This window comes from Microchirus variegatus (genome assembly GCF_963457635.1).
Source record: "Microchirus variegatus genome assembly, chromosome: 1".
NCBI classification, from domain to species: domain Eukaryota; kingdom Metazoa; phylum Chordata; class Actinopteri; order Pleuronectiformes; family Soleidae; genus Microchirus; species Microchirus variegatus.
In genome coordinates this window covers 41,346,076-41,358,092 of record NC_139802.1, presented here as the reverse complement: position 1 = coordinate 41,358,092, position 12,017 = coordinate 41,346,076, and the positions used below count along the sequence as shown (strand labels likewise).

The window sequence follows — 12,017 nt, the reverse complement described above, 5'->3', positions numbered from 1 at the left end:
ACCCTTTCTACGGGGAAAGGGTTTTTCAGAAGCAAATGGTTCCAGGTAGAACCTCAGCCCTTGTAGAAGGACCCTTTTGGAACCCTTCTTTCTAAGAGTGCATAGACCTAGACTTTCCTAGAGTAACTTAGCTTTGTGCCAATAATAACAGTCTGAATACGTCCAGCTGGAAAAAAAGTATCTTTAAAAATATCTGTCCATGATAGATTCTGCATATTAATAAAAGCAGGACAGGAAAGGACAGAAAATGTTGTCCCTCAGACTTGTCGTTCCTTAGCTTCATGAGAGCCATTGCTTCACTTTTAGGGGGACACGAGCCAAAAGGACGATGAAACACTGCTGTAAGTCGTCCCCTCAGGAAAAAATATGGGATTTCTCACACTGCCCAGGGTCCAAAACTGAGATTACAGAGTTTACAGCAAAAAGTGCAGTTTTGTTTCAGCTGCAGTGAAGCATAACAGAAGGAAGTGAGATTTAACGATAATCTGATATGTTCTGAAAACAAATTTGTGTCATTAGCTAGTGGTTGAGCACTGTATTAGTTGCTAGCTATGCTGACTCTGCAGTCTGCAGTCTCTCCAATAGATGTCACTAATTCTTACACTTGGGACCTTTAACGCCCACTAATCACAGGTGTGGATCGGTGTATAGGTTTCAGGTAAATGCAGAGTTGCTGCCGCGCGTGTTTTCAGCCTCACCTTTGAAGCAGAACGCTCCGTGCTTCTGCGTGGGCTCCGGGAAACCGGTCAGGTTCTCGTACTTGTAAAGTGTACGAACGCCGAGCTGTCCTCCTCCGCACTGAGGCTTGGGGAAAGTGATGGGGTAGCGGACGCTGCCGTCGGACAGCCAGCCGTAGTCGCATCGGTTCAGCCCTGCCCTCCAAGCTGCAAACAGCTGACCTGGCGACGCCAGCACGGAATCGTGCTTCTCGCACTCGTCTTTTGCCTCCTGGAAGGTGACCTTATCGCTGATGGATGGAGGGTAGAAGACCTCGCCTTTACACAGACACACAAACACAGTCACATGTTTAGAGTACTTTTTTAAAGATTTCTGGTGAGTTTTATATATACTAGTGCAGTGTCCGTAGGAAGTATGTATTCCTATAGTGGGAGCTGAATGTAGCCTTAAGGCTAACATAATACAAACACTGTGCAACCTCACAACGCAAATGTTTTCATTTTCGATTAGCATTAGCGCAGCTAGCTGTTGTGACTCTCGGCCACACCACTGGCATTATGAGGTTGCACCGTGTTTGGATTATGTTAGCCCTACGCTAATGCTAATCGTAGCCTCGCTAGTTTACATTTGGAAACTGGTTCGTCAAGTTAGCCGCAAAGTAGTAGCATGCTAATTATAAAATTATATAATTATAAAAAATATATATATGTAGTTAAAGAGTTTGACAGTGAATTCTTGACCGTATAAAGATCTTATATTAGGGCCAATTAATACTCTCTACATCCATGTTTCCGCCCAGTTAGCGGTGTGAAAATCACATTTTCTAAATGTTCATGCTTAATAAAACAAAAAAAACATTGTAAAGTTTGGAGTAAATGGTTGGAACCAATGCGAAGAAGAAAGGTACAAATGTGCATTTTTCTATGGGATACGTCAATATTTAGAAATTGGTGCAACTTATGTGATTCCCATTTTTAACAAAAACATCTTTTTGTTGAAGCTAATTTTCCTATAGAATGGAGTTCTTTTCACAACCAGTAATACCGCACCCTGGTGGCCATTCAATGAACTGTTACTTCCTGCTTGGATTCCATCCACTTTTATGGTACAGATTCACTATTTGGCAAGCAAGAAATCACTATTGCCCTTTTCGTCTCATGTATTTGAAGATTTATATTGTTAACAACTTAGTTAATAAATATAATACCGTACAAGGGTGGTCTCGCATTGTATTGCTTGATTTATTACAGCTGTTCCCGGGAGTCTTTTGTTCAACATATGTACTTGTACATCTGTATTTACCTGTAAGTTTGTCTACAAAGCAGTACACGTCGTATTTCTCCGTCGGGGGTCGGGCGCCGTACGTTCTCACACCCGGACGGCCCATCAGGTCACCGGCACAGCCAGGACGGGGCACGGTGATTGGATATCTGCAGACGGAGAGAAAGGGAGCACACACAACATTTCACTTTCTGTCCAGATCTGAGACCGAGTGATGGTATTTTCAACGAACATCTAACACTATTCTAGAAAAGAGTGTCTGTCACGATAGAAGAAATAAAAGTGGAATCCAAAATTCATTATGGGAAAGCAAAACTCATTTGTTTAAGTAAGAATTGTCCACATTATTACCAATCTGCTGCAGACCAGAGCAGGAATGAACTGTGTGGTAATGATAAAGTGGTGATTATATAAATATCCTCATTCCTCAAGCCTCATTCCTGAAGTTTGGACAAAGGTAACGCAGGCAGGAGAGGGATTTAAGTGATCTGGAAATGTCACGCAGTCAATTAAACCCAGTAAAAAAGTGACTGATGACTTTGAAATGTAATCACTGCTAAGTCTAACTCCAACTGTGTGTGTGTGTGTGTGTGTGTGTGAGATAAATATAGCCTAGTATTTACTATGTGAAGAAAAGCACTCAGGGGAAAGGGGTTTTAAAGGGTTCTCTGGATCAAAATTGTTCTTACTGGAACCATTAGGGTTACCAAGAACCCTTGAAAGAACCCTTTCGTCAGGAAAAGGTTTTTCAGAAGCAAATGGTTCCAGGTAGAACCTCAGCCCTTGTAGAAAAACCCTTTTGGAACCCTTATTTCTAAGAGTGTAAGAGACCCAAATAAGACACAGATACGTCTTCTTCTTCTTCTGTTGGCTTCTCCGTTTAGGGAGCAGACGGCTAAATGTCTGAATATGGTATAAATGTATGTATACCTGACAGTCAGGTCAGAGAGCCAGCCAGCGTCACACTGGTCGAGGCCATCCTCAAAAGCAGCGGTCAGTTGTTCCGGTGAGGCGATGGCGGCGCCCGCCCGGTGACACGCGTCCGCGGCGGCAGGGAAATCCAGAGCGTAGCGGCTGTTGCTCGATCTGTAGTGGAAAACGACACCTGGACACAAGCAGAAGAAGCAGCGTGTTCAAATTGTGTATAAATATGAGAAAGTGACAAGTGTTTGGGTAACGATGTGATTCAGTCACTGTGTACATTGGCACCAATTGGCAGACGTTATCATGTTGACTTCCTGTTTACGCAAAACTACTTTCTTTGTACGCTGCCTCGCAGTTTGGAGCGTATTGAAGCATGTTCTCCATCGACGATAACAGTGGTACTTTGCACAAGTGTAAACGAGGCTTTGGTTGTTTAAAAGGGGTTTAAATAGGGAACCAGACTAATACTGTTATCAGTGGTGCCACTTTAAAGATATGTATTCTAGGGTCTATAGACACTATATAATGTATCTGCAGTGGTTCATTGCCAGAGCGTTGTCCGAGAGCAGGTACTTAAAAAAAAGTACCAGGTACCAGGTAGTACATTCTTAGAAATAAGGGTTCCAAAAGGGCCCTTCTACAAGGGCTGAGATTCTACCTGGAACTTGAATTTGCGTCCTTTCCAGAAGAAATGGTTTTTCAAGGGTTCTTGGTAACACTAATGGTTCCAGTAAGAACCATTTTGATCCAGAGAACCCTTGAAAACCCCTTTCTGGAGCAAAGGTTTTTAAAAGGGTTCTTGGTGGAATCCTCCAAAAGGGTTCCAGGTGGAACCTTTATTAAAAAAAAAAAAAAACGTTCTTCCTGGAGCCAAAAAGGGTTCTCCGATGAGGACAAGCCGAAGAACCTTATATGGTTCTACAAGTGTGGTAATACATTTGGGGATCTATTGGGGTCTAAGAAGAACAGGCTAACAGGCAAATAAAAGTGCTTTTTGGCTCCAGGTAGAACCTTTTTTCTAAATGTTCCACCAAGAACCCTTTTAAAGCTCTTTATTCGGGAAAGGGGTTTTAAAGGGTTCTCTGGATCAAAATGGTTCTTACTGGAACCATTAGTGTTACCAAGAACCCTTGAAAAACACTTTCTTCTGGAAAGTTTTTCCGGGAGAACATGCAAACTCCTTGGAGAAAGGCCCTTGTTCTAACCGGGTTCCTGGGTTGGTTTGAACCCAGGAACAAGGGTCTTCTTGCTGCTAACCACTACACCAACCGTGGGCCCCTTTATGAAAATGTTCTACCTGGAGCCAAAAAGGGTTCTCCTATGAGGACAAGCCGAAGAACCTTATATGGTTCTACTTAGCACTTTTATTTCTAAGAGTGTATGCGAGTGGAAACACAACTTAACCCTGCCGTGCTGAGGCGAGGCCGGTGAAAACATGTCAATAGCGACAGTGATAGTAAAAAACAAAGGTGGTAGAGTACCATGACTGGTGACTGGTAACCTTCTGGTCCCTTACACTGGACCATGAGCTGTGATTTGTAGACCCCACTCCTGGGGTCCTGTCCTCACAGTTCATCCAGTGGAAACACCCCAGTCTTCCGAGGACGTTTATCTGTCGAGCCTCTTTCTCAGACATTTACACAGATTCCACATTAATAGTGAATAGAGAGCTTTGTTGCGCACCTCCTCACAAAGACGCTCCCTATGACGGACACACAGATCTCCGTTGAACTGCTCGGTTCAGTCGTCTATTCACATCTTCCTATAGTGCTCTGCCAGGACAGAAATAATCAAAAATAATCCCCCCTATGCAACTGAAAAATAAAGGAGCTAATGACACAAAACAACAGTGTCGTCTGAGGCTGAAATCTGACACAGCTGAGCAGTGTGTGTTTCTCTATAATGCTCCGGATTATCCGTGAGTGGATTTAATCCAGTGAGTCAAGGACAATAAGTTTTAATGGGTTTAATGGGATGTTGTCACCATTGTAAATGTTCCGTCCAATTCCCATCATGTGTAAATAAGCGTTGTCATCATTAAGGGATGGTTTTGAAACTGTAAATCTGACAATGAGCTGGCAGTTTTAAACCAAACGATCCGTGCACACACGCTTGAATTAATATTAAGGATGGAGTCCTTGTCCTCTCAAACTCTGCCAGCATCTGGATTCAGTCAGTGCACGGCGACTGTTAATGTGACCAGTTAAAGTTAACAGCGTGTGCACGTGTACATTTGTGTTACCTCTTTAGGTCATTTTTCTGGTATAAACATTGACCTCGTCGGGGGCGAGTCGTCCTCACTGAGACCAAAAACCTAAAAAAAATTTCTCTTTCTAATGAGGCAGACCCTCATTTGTGAGGAGCTGGTTAAAGCTCTGGTGCGTAACTTTTAAATATAAACAAATGAGCGCCTTATTTTATGAATGCTCATAAAGTAATAATTGAGAAAATAATGAATGCGGCCACTTTTGTGGTCTGTTGGGTAGCGGCGGTGCAGGCAAGGAGTGGTTGGAATTACAGCTCATGATACACAACGTACAACAAACCAAGCGCTCCCCCACTCACGTGAAACATACTGTAGAAACGTGGCAGCCAAAGATGGCGGTCTTCGTAAAGTAAGGCCCATGCCTTTAGTAGGTGTATTCTAAGTGATTATACTAGTACTGGGCACTAGGTTAACGCACGTTAACGCCATGTTTTTACGTCATGTTTACGTGCCGCGACGTCGGAGTCCAGGCACTAAACGTTTACCAGTTAGCTCCGTTAGCCGCATTAGCTCCTTTTAGCGCCGGTTAGCGCACAGTGGTACTGGAGCGGTCTATGTGTGCCTCTGCTTTTAAAGTTTAGCGTTACTTTAGAGGCTCATTTTAACAATCGGGAGTCACGTAAAACATGACGTCACCCGCGTCTATTTCCGGTCAGTCGTCATGGAAACGTGCCGTGCGTTAACGTTGACGCCGTTAACGCACCCCAGCACGAGATTATACACATGTATTGTGAAAGTTCTTCTGATTTAACCAAAGTTTTTTGGGGGTTTTTTTGTAGTCTAAAAGAAGCTAACGTTAACGTCATGTTTACGTGCCGCGACACCGGAGTCCAGACACCGTTTACCAGTTAGCTCCGTTAGCCGCATTAGCTCCTTTTAGCGCCGGTTAGCGCGCTTACAGTTGAACTGGAGCGGTCTGTTTAGCGTACCTGTGTACTGGGTATGTGTGCCTCTGTTTTTTAAAGTTTAGCGTTACTTCAGAGACTCATTTTAACAATCCTGAGTCACGTAAAACAGGACGTCACGCGTGTCTATTTCCGGTCAGTCGTCATGGAAACGCGCCGTGCGTTAACGTCGACGCCGTTAAGGGGCCCCAGCACGAGATTATACACATATATTGTGAAAGTTTGTTATGTTTTCTGATTTAACTTGGTTTTTTTTTGTTTGTTTTTTGGTCTAAAAAAAGCTAAATGATTGTACACATACACTACTGGTCAAAAGTTTGGGCTCACCTATACAATTTTTTTGTGTGTTTTCCATTAAAAGTCACACTTTTATTCATCAAAAGAGTAGCAAATTGAATAGAAAATATAGTCAAGATATTAACAAGATGAGAAATAATGATTTTTATTCCAAATAATAATTTTGCCCTTTCGTCAAAGAACTAGCAAAACTGTTTTCAGCTGCGCTAACATCATTGCACAAGGGTTTTCTAATCATCCAATAGCCTTGTAACGCATTAAGCAAACACAATGTACCATTAGAACACTGGAAATACATACAATACCTCTATACACCTATGTATATATTCCATTAAAAACCAGACGTTTGCAGCTAGAATAGTCGTTTACCACATTAATAATGTATAGAGTGTATTTCTGATTCATTTAATGTTATATTCATTGACAAAAAAAGTGCTTTTCCTTCAAAAATAAGGACGTTTCTAAGTGACCCCAAACTTTTACGGTAGTGTAATTATTATACAAACATACTTATGTGCAGCATATTCAGTTTCTGCCTATAAAACACAGTTTTGTGTGTGTGTGTTAGTGTGTGTAGAACTCACCGGTGACATTGAGGCGAACAGTGTCCTGAGTGTCCTCCATCCCGTGCATCACCTCACATCGGTACAGTCCTGCGTCGCTGGCCCTGACCCTCACTATCATCAGAGAAGCGTCGCCCACAGACAGCGGGTGGCTGGGCACCGACACCCTGCTCCTGTACCCCTGACCCACTTTGACCACTCCTGCCTGGGCCACCAGCACCACCTTCTCGCCCTCTCCCTCCAGCTTGGTCCACTTGATCCTCAGCTGGTGCTCGGGGCTGAGGAGAGCTGCGGCTGCAGGGCCGTGGGTGCTCAGCGAGGGACCGTGGGTCACGCTGCTGGGAGAAACTTCCGTCATGGAAAAGTGACACGGCATCACCACCCGGCCTGCCAGAGAACCGACTGCAGGAGGGTTCTCCTTCATCTTCACGGAGTGTGGTGGTGCTAGAAAACAGGACAAATCTGTTTCACTTCATGGAAAAAAAACATGACAGTATATTGAGTAGGGATGGTCCTAATGAGGTATCCTTCATCTTTGCAGTCATTCCAGATGGATTTATAACTAATAAACGATGCTAACATTAGCCATACCTTAATCAATCAAAGGCTCAAAGTTAACCTAGTTCCCTGGTGTCCTAATGAACATGTCTGTGACATGCTTTGGTCAAAATACCATAAGGATGAAGCACCACAGCAGTTCAATCACCCTGCCAAAACAGCCCTGTTCAGAACGCTCGGTTTAGTAGTATCTCTTTAGGTCCACCTTAAAGGTCCACCTTAAAAAAAACTCAAAAGGGACAGGAAATGACATCAGCTACAGAGGCTACTGGGAGCTAACAGCAGTTAGCATTTGGAAAAGTGCTCATTTGCAGGATCTAGCAGGCACATTGCCGTCATATATAACATGTATCCACTGGACAGATTAATCCTCTGAGGCTGGAAGTCTGTGTAGAACTCTGTGCTGCACTGTGGAGCCAAGAATAGAACTTTTCGCGGACATCCGGTTTTTGGATACCGTTGCCTTCGAACCAAAGTCCACAGATAAAGCTTTTTTTAACTCTGCTTGTCTACTGCTGCCTCGTGTGGTCACTTTGTGTCATTGAGGTAAATCTAAAAAAAAAGCGATTTCAAACAACTTTTTCAAGCAACTTCCAGATGGAGGCAGCAGTGGATCAACTGACCTTCTCTGGTTCACTAAAGCTTCACTAACGTTCCTGTCTAATGATGAGATACAGCCACAGGTGCTCGTGTAAATATATCTATAATCTTAACAGCCATTTTCTTCTTTATTGTACATTTGTAGAGGTGAAAATGCATGAGCACTCCCAGCAAGGGCCTGGGGCCCTGAGCCTAGAGGGGACCCCAGAGAATAGCTCATTATGGAAAATTACACAAATGCCAAGTATATGAGAACCGCCTAGAATTTTATGATTGGCTATGCACAGGAAACTGTTGGAAATCTCCTAAAGCCTCAATGACCCTGGGGCCCCTAAAGTCTCTTGAAACACCCCCAAAATTGTCCTTCTACAAGGGCTGAGGTTCAACCTGGAACCATTGGCTTCGGAAAAACCCTTTCCCGAAGAAAGGGTTATTCAAGGGTTCTTGGTGGAACCCTCCAAAAGGGTTCCAGGTGGGTGGAAAAAGGACAAGCCGAAGAACCGTATATGGTTCTACTTAGCACTAAGAGCGTAGAGACAAACAACCACCCATTGTCACATTTCAGAGTGTCCAATCACCTAATCCACAAAATCTGCATGTCATTAGGAATATAACTCTGGCTTCCACAACAGATGCAAGAAACTATGTTTAGCATGAGGCTAATTACTGGAAAAACATACAGCGTGAATGCGAGCTGCGCTGGAGAGTTAGTCAGAAGTGTTGGACCAGCGATCTGGCACCTGTGTTATGATGCAAGCTCTGATGAAGTTTGAAATTTCAGTCTTTCCAAATGTTTCCAGTTTCCTGCAGCAGATGACTCACCTGGTTGAGGACGAGCGGAGCACAGACACGCGAGACACAGCAGGTGTGCGAGGACGTGAGGAATCATCTCGACGCGAGCTGCAAGAACAGAAGAATCAGTCCATCACCTCATTTCACAAGAAACGTGCACACACGACATTACCTGCCGTTTGGTGCCAAAACCACCAAAATCACTGGAAAAAGAAAACAAATTCAATATGTTCCATATCCTATGTACCTCTATGAACCAAATGTGGGCCGTGGCCCCCTAGTGGGCGATGACAATACTGCGGCTGGACGGTGAAATAAATACATGAGTTTTTACTTTTCAGTATTGTCGTTAGGAATATTTAATGATGTCATTGTTTGGCCTGTTGATGTTGGGTTAAATATTGTAATAATAACCATATGCATGTGTCGAAAAATATGCAAGTTCTGAAATGTAGTGAAGTAGACGTAGAGATTCTTTCTGGAGATGAATCTTTGAACACTAGTGTGGAGAGAAGATCGTTTATGACGCCTAAAGTCTGTGACTTTACTATAACTAATAGAGCAGAAGGCTTCTGTACTGCAACATGCTGCGTTTCAGTCCACTAACGTCATAATTATCCTCTTTCATCTCGGACACATCACTCTCAGCTTCCTCTTCCGTAAAGACTGGAGATAACCACATTCTTAGAAATAAGGGTTCCAAAAGGGTTCTTCTACAAGGGCTGAGGTTCTACCTGGAACCATTTGCTTCTGAAAAACCCTTTCTTCAGTCAAGGGATCTTGGTAACACTAATGGTTCCAGTAAGAACCATTTTTGATCCAGAGAACCCTTTAAAACCCCTTTCCTGAATAAAGGGTTTTTAAAGGGTTCTTGGTGACACTGAGGGTTCCAGGTGGAATCTTTTTGAGAAAAAAATTTCTACCTGGAACCAAAAAGGGTTCTCTGATGAGGACAAGCCCAAGAACCTAATATGGTTCTACTTAGCACTTTAATTTCTAAGAGTGTACCATGACCATTCACTCCCACTTTCATACACCTTTTTGTAGACTAGCGGAGCTGGGAATCTAACCCACAACCTTCAAATTGAAAGACAACTCGCTCTACACTCTTACAAATAAAAGTGCTAAGTAGAACCATATTAGGTTCTTCGGCTTGTCCTCATAGGAGAACCCTTTTCGGCTCCAGGTAGAACCTTTTTATAAAGGTTCCACCAAGAACCCTTTTTAAACCCTTTATTCAGGAAAGAGGTTTTAAAGGGTTCTCTGGATCAAAATGGTTCTTACTGGAACCATTAGTGTTACCAAGAACCCTTGAAAAACCCTGTCTTCAGGAAAAGGGTTTTTCAGAAGCAAATGGTTCCAGGTAGAACCTCAGCCCTTGTAGAAGGAACACTTTTGGAACCCTTATTTCTAAGAATGTACCACTGAGCAGCATGGGATCAAACTCTGACCTTTCAGTAAGTTAACTATGTGGAAGTTAAAAGTGCAATATAAATAAAAATCTTGTTATTCATTCATTATTACTTTCTCTGTAGGAGCCCCTTGTTTTGACTGGGGGCCCCAAAGTTTCTTGAGACGTCCCTGCACGCAAAATAAACACTGGTAAAATACTTACACAAAGACACATAAACAAAGTGAAAGCATGACGAGAGGATGCAGAGTGACACTAGAGATGATGAAGATGATAGAGTTGTCATAAGTGAGAGCTGAGAGAGATTCATCATCTTACCTTAGAGGTCCTACAAGAAACGTCTGAACCATCCAGTTGACCTGGTTTATCCCTCAGGTCAGTGTCAGCAGCTCACAAGTTCAAAACCAAAAGCACTTCACACCAGCGCAGATGCACATGTAATGAGGAGAGGAGGCTCCGCACATATCTGTACACCTCCCACCCGAGCAGCAGGGGCGGTGCTTACAAGGCTGAGAGTGACGGAGTGAATGGGTGAAAAAAGAGAGGAAGAGAGAGAGAGGTGCAATTGGAAGAAGTGAGAGTGGGGGAAGCCCTGAGAGAGAGAGAGAGAGACAGACAGTGTGTGTGTGTGTGTGTGTGTGTGTGTGTGTGTGTGTGTGTGTGTGTGTGTGTGTGTGTGTGTGTGTGTGTGTGTGTGTGTGTGTGTGTGTGTGTGTGTGTGTGTGTGTGTGTGTGTTTACCTCATTTGGAGCACTCACATGAGCAGGGGCAAACTGAGGGACTTCAGTGGGGGCTCCAGGCGACATAGACCTGGGGGGGCCCTGTAGCTCACAGTTGATTTATCTGTGTTAGACAACATTTTCCAAATGTTACTTACAGTGTCGTGTAGAAGTCTCTCCCCCCCCCCCCCCCCCGGAAACTTTTACACAATTAGACATGATGTAATAGACCGAAACAAAAGAATGCATCATTTTGAAGTCCATACTCTGTAGAAATACAAAGTCTGTGATGATTTGTATCTACCAGCTTTGCACATCCACACTCTTAGATACAAAAGTGCTAAGTAGAACCATATAAGGTTCTTTGGCTTGTCCTCATAGGAGAACCCTTTTTGGATGCAGGTAGAACCTTTTTATAGAGGTTCCACCTGGAACCCTTTTGGAGGGTTCCACCAAGAACCCTTTTAAAACCCTTTATTCAGGAAAGGGGTCTTAAAGGGTTCTCTGGATCAAAATGGTTCTTACTGGAACCATTAGTGTTACCAAGAACCCTTGAAAAACCCTTTCATCGGGAAAGGGTTTTTCAGAAGTAAATGGTTCCAGGTAGAACCTCAGCCCTTGTAGAAGGACCCTTTTAGGAACCCTTATTTCTAAGAGTGTAAAGCCTGAAGTTACTAACCCTCCTTCCATTGTTGAATGATGGAACGAATAGTGCTCCAAGTTTTATTTATAACCTAACCTTGCTTTAAACTTCCCCACCACTTTATCCCTGATCTGTCAGGTGAGCTCCCTGGTCTTCACGATGCTGATGAAGACCAGAATGAGACCTTCTCAGAACAGGTGTATCTGCAGGTTTCAGCAAGACAAATTTAAGACTTTTTAAGACCCTTTTTAATGCCATCTTGAATTAAATCTAAGACTGAAAACGATATAAATAGAGGCTATATTTGGGGCTGATTCCCGCTGTATTACAACCCAAGCATAGCATGTGTGTCATTCCATGAGACTCATTCAGATATTCAT

General features: G+C 43.3%; 1 protein-coding gene across 1 annotated transcript in view; it reads right to left on the bottom strand.

Annotated features, from left to right (window-relative positions):
* vcanb (versican b) overlaps positions 1 to 8,961 on the bottom strand; it is a gene marked incomplete at its 5' end in the record, with an annotated part of 32,121 nt that extends 23,160 nt beyond the window's left edge. Inside the window, 5 exons of the mRNA XM_083907683.1 lie at positions 699 to 995; positions 1,981 to 2,108; positions 2,890 to 3,064; positions 6,936 to 7,358; positions 8,895 to 8,961. Coding sequence (XP_083763809.1) covers positions 699 to 995; positions 1,981 to 2,108; positions 2,890 to 3,064; positions 6,936 to 7,358; positions 8,895 to 8,961 — 1,090 coding nt within the window. The remainder of the gene's footprint in view (positions 1 to 698; positions 996 to 1,980; positions 2,109 to 2,889; positions 3,065 to 6,935; positions 7,359 to 8,894) is intronic.
* Between the last annotated feature and the right edge of the window lie 3,056 nt (positions 8,962 to 12,017).